Source organism: Excalfactoria chinensis, chromosome 5, assembly GCF_039878825.1.
Source record: "Excalfactoria chinensis isolate bCotChi1 chromosome 5, bCotChi1.hap2, whole genome shotgun sequence".
In the NCBI taxonomy this organism is placed as follows: Eukaryota; Metazoa; Chordata; class Aves; order Galliformes; family Phasianidae; genus Excalfactoria; species Excalfactoria chinensis.
This window is the reverse complement of record NC_092829.1, coordinates 14,940,880-14,958,496: the sequence shown is the minus strand read 5'-3', so window position 1 is coordinate 14,958,496 and position 17,617 is coordinate 14,940,880. Positions and strand designations below refer to the sequence as shown.

General features: G+C 37.6%; 1 protein-coding gene across 2 annotated transcripts in view; it reads left to right on the top strand.

Annotated features, from left to right (window-relative positions):
* DGLUCY (D-glutamate cyclase) overlaps window positions 1-17,617 on the top strand; it is a 39,604-nt gene that overhangs the window by 19,005 nt on the left and 2,982 nt on the right. Inside the window, exons 4-13 of one of the 2 annotated variants that reach the window (XM_072338995.1) lie at window positions 1,770-1,929; window positions 2,480-2,681; window positions 4,157-4,307; window positions 5,445-5,567; window positions 6,928-7,125; window positions 8,926-9,186; window positions 9,610-9,709; window positions 11,732-11,880; window positions 13,113-13,232; window positions 15,007-15,158. In XM_072338995.1, coding sequence (XP_072195096.1) covers window positions 1,770-1,929; window positions 2,480-2,681; window positions 4,157-4,307; window positions 5,445-5,567; window positions 6,928-7,125; window positions 8,926-9,186; window positions 9,610-9,709; window positions 11,732-11,880; window positions 13,113-13,232; window positions 15,007-15,158 — 1,616 coding nt within the window. The remainder of the gene's footprint in view (window positions 1-1,769; window positions 1,930-2,479; window positions 2,682-4,156; window positions 4,308-5,444; window positions 5,568-6,927; window positions 7,126-8,925; window positions 9,187-9,609; window positions 9,710-11,731; window positions 11,881-13,112; window positions 13,233-15,006; window positions 15,159-17,617) is intronic. The other variant, XM_072338992.1, reaches the window with a different exon arrangement.

Below are 17,617 nucleotides of genomic sequence, written 5' to 3'. Positions count from 1 at the left end.
ACAAGCCTGGCATCTTAGCAGAACTCTTCTTAAAAGGTTTAAACTCAAAGGGACTCTGTTATAAAAGCTATTTACATTGTAGCGAATGTGATTGGGGGGTAGGGAGGGAATACCATTTACTTATGTTGAGTTTGGAAATATGGCAGATCCAATGTGTCCTGATAAAAACCAAATTTTTCTAGAACTACTTTGTATCTCTAGACTGCAGTCAGGCAAACTGAAGAAACAGGAAAATCTATCAAAAGAACTTCGGAGTGTAAAGCTGCTAATTTTGAATGTTGTGCTTTGACTATAGATGTAAGTACTGATGCTATGCATATGGTGCAATCTGCCATTTGCATTACAGGTATTGATGATGAATATAATTTCATGTAATAATGGCTCTTTTGGTGCCATTGAAAGACAACTAAATCTCTTGACTTGTATGAAGCAGTAAAAATTACACTGGTTTTCTTTAAACCCTGTAAACATATCTGGTATTGCTACTGATGGTGCCCAAGCAATGGTTGCTTAAAAAGAGGGACTTGAAAAATTAGTAGATCATGATAAAATATCCACTGGCAGATCATGTTTGATGAAATATCGCTGCATTGTACATCAAGAAAATTTATGTGTGAAAGCTTCAAAAATGGATAATGTCATGCAAATCATCATCAAAGATGTGAAATGTCATGAAGTCCAACAGACTGAATCATCACCAGTTCCAGGACTTACAGATACTGATTATGAGATCAACATTTACTTTTCTGAAAGAAGGTCAGAATAAATGCTAAAAGGATTTCATGATTTGTGAAATGAAATCCAACCATTTATGGAATCAAAAGGAAAATTTGTGACAGAAATTGAAGATGAAAAAATGGCTCACAGATTAATCATTTTTGGTGGATTTAAATGAGTTAAGCGTGCATCTTCTCAAGGTGAAAATCAACTTATCTGTGCTATCTTTTAGCAATGTACCTGTTTCAAACAATAACAGAGTTCAAAATGAAACTTAAATTACGGTGAGCTCAAGTTACAACAAATAATTTCATGCATTTTGCTGTGTTGGATTAACACAGGCCTGTGAAAAGAAAAAATAGCCCCATTGCTTTTAGTTTCAATAAATGAATTTGATAATAAATTTCAAGATTTCCAGAAAAAGTATCATTTTTTGGGTATATCTGTGATTCCATTTTCACTTGAAATAAATGGATTACCTGCATTTCCTCAAACATGTATAAAGTTGCAATCATATATTCAACTGAAAGAAGAATTTGGTAAAAGTCTAGTAAAGAGACACAGTATGACCTACCTTAGCAGAGAAAAATACCCCACACTTTATAATCATGCCTTATTCATGCCATTGCCTTTTGGCAGCAGGTACATTTGTGAACCAGTGATCTTAAGAATGAAATACAGGACAAGTAATATTTCACCAAAAATCTCTGAGGAGCATCTCGAGAGCTCACTGAGAATTGCAAGCACTTTCACTGAACAAGACACTGATGGATTAGATTATTGAAAGCAAGGCGAATATCCCACTATTTTATGTTTTTGTTGCTGTTTTTAACATTGTAGTTAAAAATAAGTTTTGTTACTTATATACACTAACTCTATTACATATTTTCTATGCAGCCCAAGACAATTTCTCTTTACTAAAGCCAGGCAAGCCAAAAGGTCAGAAATGCTGTAAGAAATGGGCTGCAAATGGACACTATACCAGAAGTTTATTATTTTAGGGTCCACAACTTTCAGCTTGGCATTAAATTTTAAAAAGAATAACTCTGCAGTTCCAGGATATACACAGGCCAGCATCGTGATTTTGCACAAGTCCCTGGCTGATGACTTTGAGAAGTTCTGCCATGCAAACAGTGGAGCACTGCCACTGCTGTGCAGAAGTAAACCAGGGGAATGGAAGTGCACTTCTCTGAGTAGCAATTCTGATGCTGGGTAAGTACAGACTGACTCTACTTCTCAAAGTTCTGCAGCGAGTGCTGATGGTGATTAGGAAAAAACAGTGTTTCAGGGAATAACCTGCTTATGCTTATATACAGTTTAAATGAGTGCATTTTCTTGGAGTTACACCTTTAAATTAAAACTGTGCGTGAATATAACAGGATAGAATCAGCCTGATCATTTTGTTCTTGAGAAATATCATAATAATCCATACTGCAAGTATTACTCTAAAGCGAAAGGGAACTTCTATGAAATTTCTTACAGTTCTGCAGCCTGAGAAGAATTAAATTGTAATGTTTTACCTCTCTTTTATTTAGTATTAACACAGACATAGCGGCCATATGATATTTCTGAGGGTGTCCTGTTGCAAATAGTAATTTTTTTCCACAATTTTTTTCAGAAAGAAACGAAATGGATAAACTAAGTTGTATCCTGCGGCTTGATAGTGTCTTAAAGTGTATAATTTAATAAAAATTTTGGATGTTTTTTTCATACATGTTTTCAAAACGTATGATAAAACTGTGGTAACTTCTTATTTCACCAGAACTGACCATCTGCAGTACAGAAAGTATGAATATGGGGCTTTTACTGGAACTCTAGAAAGTCTAAATGATTATTCTGAACAACTGAAGGACATGGTGGCTTTCTATTTAGGCTGCTGCAGCTTTAATTTTGAAAAAGTACTCCAAGCTGCTGGTATTCCTGTAAAAAATATTGAACAAAAATGTAACGTAAGTGTGTATAAGGTAAGGATACACAGACAGATGTAACCTTTTCATTATTTGTCCGTATTCATATTATGTGCCTACACTGATCACTCAGAATCGGAAGTTTTTCAACTCTGCACAATAGCTTGAATCAGATACTAGTGCTGAGTGCATGAAAACATGCGATTAAATACACCCAGCATCAAATCAGTGCTTTTCTCAACTTCCTGCAAGGCTGAATTGGTATTTTATTCTTTTTCAGTGTCAGATTTTTCTCTCTGTGCCATGGCCTCCATTTCATTTGAATTTAGTCCTAGTTTCCTTCTGAGATTCAACTGATGACCCATGTACTGTTCTATTGCTCAACTTTAATACATGTCCCACTCTCTACACCAGTTCTAGTTAGCAGCACTATTTGTTATGAACCATCATAGCAACAGTTTGTTCTGCAAGTATGAGAGTCACATTTTGGATTTTTTCTGTGGGTTTAGAGCCTTTATACTGCACATGTGTTAGGAATCCAGGCCTCTGTTATTCCTGAAGAATATCTACCTTAGCATGAAAATTGTAAGAAACTGCATAGTGCAGATTTCACTGTTAGCAGAATTCCTACTATAATCCTGACTCTAGTAGGTAGACATTTTAATATTAAGAACACTTTCAAATACATCTGAATGCCTTTTTCACATAGCTAGTGTACTGTTTTACTAAGTGAATGCTATCATTTGGCAGTCTTTTGCTGTACTGCTGGTTAAACTGAAGCAGCAAATGTGTTTAACCAAGCTTAAATTAAGAAGAATACAACTACGTATCTGCTTTTAATGCTTTAGAATTAGGAGAATAGCACTGCTTATAGCGTGAAAATAGTGTGAAGAACTATACAGTGCATTTGTTTGGTGGCAGATGTAATTGTTATTAAAAAATTAACAAACATTTTATATGCTGATGCTGTCAACCTCTCTCACTTACATTCAAATGTGATTCTATATATCAGACATTTACTTCTAGTGATCTTGGCTGCTTTATTTCTGAATAGGTGTTTCAGCAACCATGTGAACAAGGACAATGAAGTCCATAGATCTTTCCTAGAGGCACAAAAGACATTTTTAATGTGAAGAACTGGCACGCTGTTTCTGCAGTAAAGGACTGCCAGTTAGCAGCCCTGACCCTCACGTGTTTCTGAACATCACAGTTTCTCTGAATTTCAGTAGAGAAAATGGATTCAAACCAAACTGGTTTGTCACTAGGATACTTCGTATTTCACTTTCCATGTAGGATGTACAAAATGGTTTTCTGGCAATATTCTGAATACTCTGAGCTCATGCTGTATGTTGCATGTAGTGAGGCAAAAAACAAGTGTTACAGAGCATTTAGTGGTCTATATGAAGAAGCTTAAGGGTGGTAGATTTCACTTCTAATTCTTAAAAGGAAAAAGCATTTTTTCAAAGTATTTGAAATGAATATTATTATCTGGCTTATTTCTTCTAATACTTTTGGTTCTTTTTAACTGTCAGACAGCTGTACCATGCCACAGTATCTCTACTTTTTGCTGCAACTTAGTTGTCACAATGAGACCAATTCCTGAAAGCAAATTGGAAGCAGCTGTGCTAGCAACATCTGAATTAAAAAAAACTCACGGAGCACCAATTCACATGGGTAACCCTGGTCAGTACTTTCCCTTTTGTTCCCTGTGGGCTTTATTCTCAACTGAAAAAATTAAAATAAAAATGGTGGAAGTGAAGCCATGGGAAGCGTTAAGACTAAAGTACCTGCCCCACTATAATATGTTCTAATTACTTTAATGGCTACAATCCTCAATTAAAGAAGAAAATAAGAAAAAAGAAGAGGCAGTTTTTGACTGAGTGGATTACACAGAATTCTTGGATAATGGCAGTTATATAGAATGCTTTGGGTTAGAAGTATAGTTACATTTTTCTAAAATATATGCAGTTTCATTTATATTCGAATGCTTTCTTGTTGCCAGGGATTCCAGAGACAGGGTAGAAAAGAGATTGATGGCATGGGGAGAAGTATGTGTGGATGTGTGTGAATGACAGAAATTTGTCAGTCAGTGGGCTCATGAGCTTCATACACAGCCAGATCACATTCTGTGGCATGGAAAGTGATGCCATTGGTAACGGTACACTGCAGTGATGTATTTGGTCTTAGTGCTTAAATCAGAGGAATGAGTGATAATTCATTACTTTGAGTAGAGACTAGGTGAGGGCCTCCCCTGTGTATTTATTTTTAAAACTAAAAATAATAATAAAAAGAAAAATAGGTAAATGAGTGACCTAGAATACTGCGAGTAGGTGTTAAAGGAAAAGATAGCTTAGTGAAAGGTGGCTAAGAGTGAGATGTCCTTATCCAATCCAGAGAGGTAAAAGATTTCTCATTTCTTTAGCTAAATAATGCAAGAAACTAAGGGATCAGGACTTGTGTTCTAGAAAAAGCCCGTTTTGCATTGCACTAATTTATTTCTGCTTACTACTATTGCAATTCTTATGTTGAGAGAAAAGGTGCATAATATCTTGGGAACTCAGCATGCACACCTTGTTTATATTTTGCTGCAATAAATGAATGAACATGTTTTTACTGATTTCATGTACAAAAAGGAGAAACAAGACAACTCAGATTCTGAGAACATGCACTCAGGGCAAACTAAATATGCCACTTCAGTGGGATTTGTCACTGCCATTATTCTCTCAGTGTCATTAGGTAGGATTTGTGGTCCTCCTCTCAGCTTCTGTACTATTACTGCTTGACTGAAATCTATTATGAGTTTCTATTGATCAATGACAGGTCTGTTGGGAATACAAGATCTTTCCAAGCCAGACTACGGAGATCCAGTTCACCTTCACCCTGGTGATATCCCTGTGTTTTGGGCCTGCAGTATAACAGGAATAGAAGCAGTCACCAACTGCAGTATGTACTGTATTTGGAAGCTTTTAAAATGATCCTTCAGTTTTTTTTGTGTGTGTATGAGAGAGAGAGGAAGGGAGAGAGGGAGAAAGAGGGGAGGCAGGGAGGGAGAGTTCTTATCCAGTCCTTTACCCAGTCATTTACAGCAGATGTGAGTTTGAAGGGCAAGAAAACTCAACTAAGCCATGGTGATAGCATTATATTACTCCAAATCATTGATCTATCAAAATCTAAGTCATTGCTAGCTTCACAAATGTGTTGTCTAGTCACATGGTTTGGTGAGGCATGTAGAATCATAGAATCACCAAGGCTGGAAAAGACCTAAGAGATCATCCAGTTCAACCGTTCCATATATGAAACCTCAATCACCACATTCTCTATTTTCCTTTAAATTGCTGTCCACATATTCCCAAAATATCCAGCACAGAGCAAGCACATATCTTCTCCCTCACCACCATCCTAACAAAGTAATGTTTTGCTTGCTTAAACATGCCTGCTGTGATTTATCCAAAAACATGCCCATTTTAGCAAAAAGGATGATGTAAGTCAAGTATCAAAACTTCCAAGATTAATATAAAGATGTATAGATTTCCAGATTAGAAAGGTAACATGCTGTCAGATCTGAATAAACTTATTGCTCACCAGGGTTTTAGTGTTTCTCAAATTCCCTCTTCTAATTCTCTAGCAAAGGGAACTTTTGCCATCATTCCTTGCCTACTTAAAGCTGTCCACCTAGCGAGGATAAGATGCTGTGTGAAGATTCAATTCCCATTTTCTTAATCAACTACTTGCCAACAGGTAGTAGTTAACACAGTTTTGTCACATCACTATTAAAATTACATTCAGAGGTATAGAGAGGCAACAGTCTAGAACCTAGACAATTAATTGATTTCTACAGAAACAACATCATCAACACACTATGAAAATTTCAGTGTTAACTTGTTCTTAGCTCACACAGTTTTCAGACTTGCCAATTCCTGACTGGCTTCCTTGAAGGGTACCAGTTGTCAGTTCCTGAATTGCCTCAGGCAGATACCAGAGACCGTAGTGTAGAAAAACCTGATCTCAGCTACCCACATGAGCTTTTCAGAAGTGAAAACATTTGTGTGTGTGTATATATATATATATATATATATATATATATATATGCACATATTTCTTTCCTCAAAGTGGTTTTATTGCTGCAATGTATCTTAAAATATCACCTGTTTCATGTTTCATCAGACAGTGATTCTGTGTTGTTAAATAGCTTCTTGTGATTTTCTCTCTCTGATATTTTGATATATTTCAATAACAAAGCGTTGTTTATTCGCATGTTTAAACTGAAGTTTGTGGGGTTATTTTTTTGTTTTATCTGTTTTAGGATCTCCATTGGCTTTTACTCATTCTTTTGGCTGCATGTTCATTACTGACCTGAAGAATGACAGATTTACACCCAGATCCTCAAGAGAAGTCCCACAAGTCCATTGTATTTCACAAGATCCTTTGCATTACAGTATGGTGTCAGCAGAAGCAGCAAAAAAGATAGAGACACTAGAGAGCCTAATTGGAATAGATCCAGGTGAAAACAAAAAATCTCTTCCTTTAACAGATGGGTTATGAGGTAGATATGAATGACCCTGTTTGTAGAGCTAACCACAGATTTAAAGAATGAAATGAGAACATGAAGAGTTTAATCTTTAAATATATACATATATGTTAATATAACTTGGTGTTTTATTTTTCATGGTAATATTTAATACCAGAGTTTGATCTAAACCATTCAACTTTATCAGTAAAGAAACATGCAAGTATGTTACTATATGCTCTCAAAGTACACAGGAGCTTTTCTGTTTACAGCAGACTAGAGCGTCCACAGGGAATAAGAAATGTTTACTGAATAAATCTGAAATTGATATGTGAAGTACAGGGCATCTCAACGAACTCATAGCAGCTGTGTACGCATTCATTGTTGAGTAAACAACATGTTTCTTTAATATATTCATGACTAATGTTTTCTTATGGGGATATTCTAGTAGTTGCATGTGTTTTTCAAGTATCCCTCTCTGATGGGTGGAATTGCATGAAGCTCTGCTGACATATTTGTCACTGAGTTCTCTGTGAAGGACCAAAGTGACCTGATCTCAAGAGAATGTTGAAAGATAGGGCTGTGTGCGAATAAAAGAAGAGAGGAGAATAAAGGATTAAAAGCCACACAGAATAGCGTAGCCATTCCTAAAATACACATTGAATCAGGCCCTTCTGTCTGCTGTAAATTCTGACTTCAGTTTACCATGAATTTTCTGAAATCCTTTACAGACAGCAGTGAAAAGCAGCTAACAGACTGTTCTCCCCAGCTCAGGGTTTGGCTGCATGAATATATCTGGGTCTGTTTATTTTTACTCACAAAGCCTTTCCTTTTATCCACTGTGGAGTTCAGCATGGCACAATGCCACGCTCTGGAGAAACATGAAACCTAACTTCAGAGCTAGCTCATTTTGTTGCTAAAAGAGTGCCTACATTGCTATAGTACTTTATCTCACTTGAAACACCACACTTCTCAGAGGCTGATATATCCCTCCTTCTACCCAAGTCCTGTTGAGAACTTTCTTCTGTGTCCACCATTTACATTTTACTTATATGTTGCCTATATATTATGTAGGAGGAATTAAGAGAAAATGACAGAGGAAACTGGGTTCAATGATAGGAAAGAAGGAAAAAAGGTGATAAAGATTAAGATATGAGGAGACTAGAAAACAATAGTGTGGACTTGCCTCTCATTATCAGCTCATGAATTGAGCTGATGCTCAATAATTTCATTGGGTTGAATTGATTTGGGAATTTACTCTTTCCTGAGGGAGTAGAGTTAAGTGGAGATAAAGAACCAGCTTACTCATCTGAGGACTGCACTGAACCTTCTGTAAAACACAGGAAGCTAAGTATTAATCTAGCTTCAATAGTTAGACATGGTCTGGCACGACTACAACCAGAGGGAAGGAGAGGGTGAAAAGAAGGAAAATAATATTCAATAAATTCTTCTTGGGTGGGGTAAGTTATTTACACCAGTACTTAGAAATGCTAGCATAGTAGTTTCCAAAACGCAGTTAACTGAAATTCTTAACCTGGAAGCACAGCTCTCTCCCCATTACTCATATCCTACACCTTCTTAGGTTTCCTGAGGAAATCAGCCCAATTCCTGCCTTGACCAGAGGTTTTTCTTTTTCTTCTTCCTTTCTATTTTTTTTTTTTCTTCCCTTTCTCCCCATACTATGTCATTAAAATACACTGATCCATCCAGACAGAAACTTCCAAAAGGGAGCGATGTTGCAGAAGCCTACTGCTCTCTGAAATAAATTAATAGTCTCTAAAAATACTTTCCTAGGCAATCGGGGCATCGTTCATTTACTTCACCCCGGTGAGCTGCTGAAGGCCTGCCTGTCCCTGTCCCATGCTCAGTCCGTGTTGGTAACCACCGGGTTTCCCACCCACTTCAATTATGAGCCGCCGGAAGAGAACGATGGGCCCCCAGGAGCCCTTGCTATTGCGGCCATGTTGCAGGCCTTGGAGAAAGATGTAGCCATAGTAACAGATCAGAGAGCCATGGATCTGAATAAAAAGATTATTGAAGAGGCTGTGCAAATAGGTAAGAGACATTTTTCCAGTTCTGTCTTGCTAATTTGAGCCAAGGTTCACTTCAGTTAATCTTATTGTAACTTACTACAGGATTTTTTTTTTCCTCCAGAGAACAAGCAAGCATTCATCCTGTGAGCTCAGATCAGCAGTGCTATGATGTTCAGTTAAAGGCAGCTGGAAGCAAATTAATACTTAGGCACCTGGGCAGTGAGCCTGGGAGAGATGTTTGGGAAGAATTCTGGATGTCTCTTCTTATTCTAGTAGCTTTCTATCCTAAGGTCCCATTTAACAGTCCTAACATGTAAATTAAAATAATTTAAAGCAAGGATGTAGAAAGGTTATCAGGAACTATGTAAACCTGTTGAGTCCTAAATATTCCACTCTCCTTTAAAAAAAAAAAGTAGCATCTGAATTGCATTTTGTTTTCCTCCAGGCATCCTGAAGAAACCTGTCCCCTTACTGAGTTACCAAAGGGAAAGTGCCAATTCAGCTCTAACATTTTTGTGTGAGAGTGGGAATCCCAGAAGACCTAGGTATGTTCATTCGGTATTCGAGAATGGGTCACACCTCTAACTACATGGAGTGATAATAAAAACAATAGCCATGATCTAAGAAGGTGTCATGTTTGCAAGCCCTTAAGAAGCAGAATGAATAGAGCAAAGTTTGAATCAGAACACTTGTACTGGAGCACATGTGGAGTACAGAACTCCTTGGTATTCTGAGATTACACATTTCTGGAATACAGAAGGAAACAATACTTATAATGTATTAATAGTTCTTTTTTTCTGGGGAAAAACAATTAAAAGCTTTTCAGCTGTTATTCCACAACAACACATGTAGACATTTGAATACTATATATAATTTTCCCAGTTTTGGATCAGTGGAATAATTGGGATGCTGAGAGGTGGAGTCAGTGAATGACCAGGGAAAAGAATATTTCTGCTTTCTAGAGCTTTGGTTCAAGTCTACGAACTGGGGAATCAATTGAAATTTAATAAATCCCAGGCATTTTTAGTACTGTGAAAGTGGTTGTCCTATTGCCTTTAGGCAGCCCACACTGAAGTTATAGAAGCATGCACCAACTTCTGAACATCGATTTGAACTGTTTGTATATGTAGTGTTCAGTGTATAACACTGGGCAGAAATTCAGATGTATACAAAAGTGTGTGATTGATGTTAACACACTGGAGAACTTTGCTAAGTAGTTCTATACACATTTCATTACTCTGTAAGCAACTTACATTTCCTTTAGATAGGCATATGATGTTCATTTTCTATTGATCTTTCCTTTTGCAGTATTTTAATCCTGTCACCTTCATTTTTTTCTTTTTAATAAAAAAATCTTTCATCCTCATATTTGGTTCATCAGTTTGTTCAGTTTATTCACATCCTGTTTCATTCTAAATCTGCTGCAACTTGAGGCCAGTCCCTTTACTACTATCACCAGTTATATAGGAGAAGATGCCAACCCCCACCTCATCACAAGCTCCCTTCAGGGATCTGTAGAGTGATAAGGCTTCCCCTGCGCCTATCCTAGTTCCACTTCCCTCATAAGACTCACACTCCAGACCTCTCACAGCTTTGTTGCCCTTCTCTGAACACACTCCAGGGCCTCAGTGTCTCTCTTGCAGTGAGGTGCAGGCTTAGTGTGCACTGTAATTTCAGCGTGATACTGTCTTCCATTTTTATGTACTGCTTTAAAAGCTTTTTTTTTTTTTTTATGGCCAAGCATAATTTAATTACAACCAGCTTCTACTTCAATTGATCACAAATTGCCCCAAACCCTGAAGTAAGCATTTCTTAGAAGCTGACAGCTAAACTGTTTAAGGTCTTCTCTGTCACAGTAGATGCCCACACACAAATCATTAAATAATCCAATGGAAACAGTAACCTCTTGACAGTAAAGCTGCAGAAGGAAACTAAATAATTTAATTATAATATTAAGAGGCAGAATTAAGTACTAAAATTCTGCTTAAAGCTTTGGACATCTGCAGTGCATCTGTGTCCTTTCACAAGCCAAAAACTGACATAGACTTAAAATAAATAAATCCCTCAAACCCACAGCCCTAAGATACAAAGACCCAAACCAAAAACTCCCTGATCAGATACAAGTGAACAATTTCCAAGTAATGTTCTTTAAGCAGAGACTACATTTTTACTAATGAGGACTTATATAATCATCTAATGGACTCTTTTTTTTTGTTTTGTTTGAGAACATAAAGACATGCATCTTCATTACCCATTTTAACATGAAACAGAGCAAGCCCAGATGGCTGGCCCAAAGAAATATTCATTTGGAAGAGTCCATGAAAGTCTCTGTTTATTGTCAACAAATGTGGTTTGAGGAAGCTGCATTAAATCTGCAGATAAACTAGATTAAGCTCTGAAATAAACTGTAGAAAACTACACAAAGAAATAACAAAACAGTATCCAAGTTTTACCTCACATCTCAAATGGTCGCAAAGTAGAACTCACTGCAACAGGAGAAGCAGCCAACAGAAAAAGTTCTAGTTGAGAATCATAGCTTTGACAGCTTTCTTCCTCTGTCTAATCAGATTCGATCACCTGATAGCAATAGAGCGTGCTGGGATGGCTGCTGATGGCAATTACTACAATGCCAGGAAAGTGAATATTAAGCACCTAGTGGATCCCATAGATGAACTATTCTTAACTGCACAAGCCATTCCAGGAATAACAACAACAGGTATGTATATGTCTGTGTTACAGTCTCAGAAGCAAGAGAAGCACAAAACAGGAACTGGTACTTACTGGTGGTGAAGTGGATGAGGAGGCAGGTGCTGAATAGCCAGCTGCTTGAGGGCTACAGCTGTTTGTTTGTGTTGAATTTAAGGAGGCAGTGTTAGAGGAGGAACTACAGGTTCCCCTGGAAAGGTCCTCATAGAGAAGTTGATTTCAGAGTTACTTAAGGACAAATAAGTGATCCCAGGTGTGTGTATTATCATTATGTGATCATTATACACATATGAGCAGGCTTACCTACATTTCCCTAAGTCTAGTTTGTGACACTGCTTCTGTATTTTATAGGTGAAAGGCAGCAGAGAAAGCTACTGAATTTTGAACTTTTGTAACCAATTTATGGTTGTTATATCTGTATTAAAACAGCAGCCTAGATACAATCATCATTTATATTGCAATTAACCGTGCATTCTCCTGAGCAGAGACTGCATATGCCCATCTGGTGTAATAGGTCCTTTTCTCTAAGAAAACCTGAGTATATAATCATCTTGAAAGGAGTGCACAGTCCTCAGTGCTGCTGAGAGATAACTTTGAGTTTAACTTACAGAAGTTCAGGATAGAGTTATGGGAGGTATTTATGCAGCTAAATTTATTGATTTTCAGCACTTTCAGCATAAATTATAAATACTCTACTTCTGTAACACGTATTATGCATAAGTTACATTTGAAATTCAAATGCCATACATTGCAGTGAGGATTTGGAGCTCTTCATGCTTCTGGAAATGGATATTCTTCTTTGTAGACATTAACCAGAATAAATTTGGGGATATTTCATTCAAATGAACAGGTAAAAGATTTATTTCCACTTAATTAATAGGATTCCTTTTCATTTTTTTGATATATTGGAAAGACACTAAAGGCAGTTTTTAAGCTGATAATTTGTGTTGTCCTCATCTCCAGGTCTCCGAGTGACAACAGTGGGGTTCTGACATTACATAAAATCACTGATACTCAGGATTTCTGGAAGACAAATACACTGTATTTCTGCTTGACCAACAAAAATAGAGACACTGTTCTCTAAATGCATACTTTAGGAAAATTATAGAAGCTTTTGGTGAAAAAAGCTCAGATGGAGCTTTGAACACTCAGAAACTCTCAGGAAAGATTCTGGCTCTTTGATAAATGGGATGTTATATGTTGGTTTCATACTCATCTGATCTTTTTCTCTTTTTGATAAAGGTGTTGGAGATGGAGGAAATGAATTAGGAATGGGCAAGGTAAAAGATGCTGTGAAGAAGCACATAAAAAATGGAGATGTTATAGCTTGTGATGTTGCAGCTGACTTTGCTGTTGTAGCTGGTAAGGGATTTGTTGAGTGTGGGAGAGTTGTTGATGCTGTGAAGAGAACTGAAAAGAAAGCGCCTGTCTTTCCAACTGATCTGTTTCAGCCCTTTCTTTGTGTGATGGTAACCAGTCTGTGTTGTGTCCATCTTCTGAACAGGGAAGGGCGAGATGAGAATTTGAAAAAAAAGTCTGTGCATATATGAATTTTTGGGGTAACTGGTGAACCTCTGAGGTGTGACCGTGTCTGGCCAAAACCAGCTGCATTGCTCTTACATGAGGAGATACATTCTTTCAGCAGCCGTACTTGTGCACATCTTACTGTACAACAGAAGTTGGATGCTATAGCTTAAAATTCGCTTCTAATTTAACGTCTGAAGCACTATTAAATAAATTCCTTTGTGAAGAGACATGTTCAGCAAGGACAGAGTAGGCACTGACTGGTCCATGCTGTACTTGAACTCACGTTTCTAACCTGAGTTGGAACACTTGTGTTTCCAATATTGCAGAGGCTAAAACAGCAATTTTTAGAGGGGAAATGTTGGGGAAATCCTTGTGATTTTTACCTTGAAAGCAATTGTCACACCCATATCCTAAAAGCAAGCAAGGGCAATGTTCAGACATTTGAGAGGATGCACTGAAACATGCACTGCATTCTCAGTGCATCACTACGTGTGCTGAAACAACCTCCACAGTTCTTGAAAATCCGGCTGTTCTGCATCTCGGGTGGAGGTGTCGGAGAGAACTTCTCACTGCAAGCTTCAAATCTAAGATTCTCTAGTACAGCCCCAACAAAGGAGCTGTTGAACAAGGCTGTGTGGAGTGATTTAATCACAGCTTGCAGACAGTTTGTGGATATTAACTATATTCAAATTAATGTCTTCTTGCACACGACATTTAAACAGACATATCAAGACACAGACAACCATCAGTTCCACCAGGCCTTTGTACGTCGTGAAACTGCTGAACTCTTTAAGCAGATGTCATCTGTGACCAAAAAGGGACTCTCTAGAATGATGCAACATTTCACTAAGAAATCTGATGTCAGTGAAAATCTGCACAGCTTTACCCCATCAAAAATGCCTCCTTCAGTATTGTTAAAAGCAAAACACACCGAGCTGTAACACTGTTCCTCAAAAGCTCATAGATTTCACGTAAACCAAACAGAACTGTTATACAGACCATGCCCAAGTGAGTTTGTTTTGTTGGAAAACAAACCAGAGAGTAAGCTAGAGGAAAACTTGCAGAAATTCAGTCTGAAACACAAATGAAAGCTGTATTGTTTGTTAATATACAGATGGTAGCAAATGTACAGAAGGAATGAGTAAAGGAAAACTCACCAGTGGTGGTGCCTTGGCTGAAGAAGCTGGGGCAGTCCTCACTGGTGAGCAATCTCCAAGAGATGCTGCCTCAGTGGGAGTCAGCCCTTAAATGAGGTCTCAGAGGGGATGGAGTCGAGCTCCACCCCTTCCGGGAGCACAGCTACATCACTCTCACCTGTGCTCCCGCAGCTGACCCCATACTTGCCTCAGCTGATTAATCAGAGGTTCAGGCTGTGATTACCAATCTCCCATACAAACGCATTTTAACATCTTATCCAATTGTATATTTCTACAATATATTTTCCAAATCATTGTCAATAGTTAATTCACATCCCAGTTCCATTACAGCATCACTGTGTGACTCAAAGTGCATAATGACTTCTGAGGGGTAGGTATGTTTACAACAACTGTTGTTTAATGTATTGTTATTTTCAACAGTCTGGTTTTGTGGTGTTTCCTTTGTTTTGCAGGCGTCTCTAACTGGGGTGGCTATGCCATTGCTTGTGCTCTGTATATTCTCAGGACCTGTGAAATACACGATCGCTACCTGAGGAGAGCTGTTGGGTTTTCACAGATACCAAAGAAGACTGTCTGGCTGTCGGCTCTTCCATCAGTTACAAAGGTAAATTCCAGAGGGCCAGGGAGCTGGGATTTGTTTGTGAGCAGATGGAATCAGCTATCAGCCACTAAAATCCTTTACAATCATTGCTTTTCTTTTGCCATCTTTTGGGAATTCCTGGCTAACTTGCTTCCACAACACACTTAAATATTCAGTGAAGAATTCAAGGCCATATGATCATCAAAAGCCTCAGAAACGAATTTATTTCTGCATTGTACCTTCAAGCATAACACCATGCTGCAATATCCAGCATAGATGCTGTCTGCAGCACTGAGGTGTTCTCCCTAAGGTGATGGTACGTTTGGCCTGAAATTCCAACAAGGTTTTTTAGAGTAGGCCGTACTTTTGTTTGTTGCTGTTTTGATAGTTTGTGAAAAGGATGTAAAACTGAAACTGATCCCGACTTTCAGCGTAGCTGTATTTGCTATCCTTTGGCTTTTAACAAAGCATAAGGCAGCTCCAACATTAGATTAAGTATTTTTCATGGTATGCTTTTTCCATTTGCACCACCTCATTTTCCCTTGAAGTTAACATATCCCGAATCTACTGTGATCAAATTTCCTGGTAATGAGATACTGCGATTAAATGGGATACTGTATACAGGAAATTCTTTTTTGCTTTTATTTTACAATGCTGTGCAGCTGGCAATATTGATAATAATCCAATAATGAGCTGTTGAAAGTTCAGCACAAAATCTATTGAGATAAAATTAATGGAAACGGTTTTGTGGGAAGAAAGAAAATGACAAATTGTCCGACAAGAGGAGATTGTATCTTTCATTATAAATCATGCAACAGTAAACAGTGCAGAAGATTTCCTGAGCCTGAACACATTATTGTTCACCAACTCCATTAGTACAAAATAAGTAAATAAATAAACATATCAGACCATTTTCAGCTGCTCTTTGCCCAGTAGTTTCTTTTAATGCTGCAATAATTCCTTAGTAGGATAAAAAGCACCATTGGTACCACCTTAACATTAGTATGTGTGTACTTGCCTAAGCACCAAGCTGCCTGCTTATAATATTTCATTTTTATTCCAAAATGGCATTCCATTCATGAAGCCCACAGACCATAACAACTAAATGAAGATGACTTTCCCAGAACACGTATTATTTCTCTGCAGCCTCATCTAATTGCTCAGGTTGGAAAAGACCTTAAAGATCATCAAGTCCAACAGCAACCTGACCATACTACCCTGCCTCTAACAACCCACTCCTAAATCATGTCCCTCATGTTAAAGCAGTATCACAACTGCACTGCAACTCAGAACTCAGAACTGCAGTGCTCTCTATTCCTGCTCAACAGAACGTGAAGGTTATTCTATATTATTCTTTGCATATATTTTACTAAGAGAAGCATTTGTGGATTACTGAGAACTTTATCAGCTCAAAGCATCTTGACCGATGCAGCTTTACTTACCTTCCATGATTGTGGAGTTGAATTGCAGCTGAGTCAGTTTGTGATGCTGGATTGACTTTTTTTATATTCTTCAGGCTTTTCTGAGGAGAATATAGGGAAAGGTGCTCATTCTTATGGATACAAGTAAATCTAATGCTGAATATCCTCAGCTAACTCTGTGTTTTCTTGCAATTCACAACTGGGTTAACATGTTAAGCAGCTGTTCTACTACTGAACTCTTTATTAATATAAGACAAGAGCTGCGTAGTACTTCTTTCAGAGTTGTGATCTGCATGATCATGAGCCATATATAAAGGTGTCATTTGCTTTACTGTTCTTTATCAGTTTTTTCTTTTACAAAAGAGTTTTTCCATGAATTAAATACAAACTAACAAGTTCCTTCTCTATGAATTTGGTGGGTTTGGATTATGGTGGGGTTCTTTCATTTATTTTTGGTTACCTTACTCCCAGTATAAACATTTACTGATCAGAGGACTGTGAGCAAACTGCACTTTACAGACCACACTGCATGCTGTGTATGTTTCTTACAAGTTCAACAGTAACATTTGCTGATAGGATACTACACCAAGCATAGTTACATAATGTTAAGTAAGCAAGACTATTTCCCCTGTCTAAGCAGGTCAAGAGCTGGAGCTTGTAAATATGTAGGAGAAACAATTTGAAATTACAATGAAATTTTGCTTAACCACTTCAGAGGTCTCTTCTGTGACATGAGAGTGATATAACAGCTGAATTATTTCCGTATGGCTTAGAGGTCTTTGTGGAAAGAAAGAAGCAACCATTTAATGTGAGAACATGAGACATTTTAACATTACACATTTTTGGTCATTCATATTTATTCAGGATATAAAAGATATTCCTAATGTTATTGCATGGGAATATCTAATAAGAAGTACGTCCACCTATAGAACTGTCAATGACAGGGGTAGGGCTTTGTTTGGTAGTAACAATTTCCCTCAAAGCAGAGTCTCACACAAACGGAAGTAAAACCAAACAGAAAAGGCATTCACACAAGAAATAGGCATTCTCAAGGAATACGAT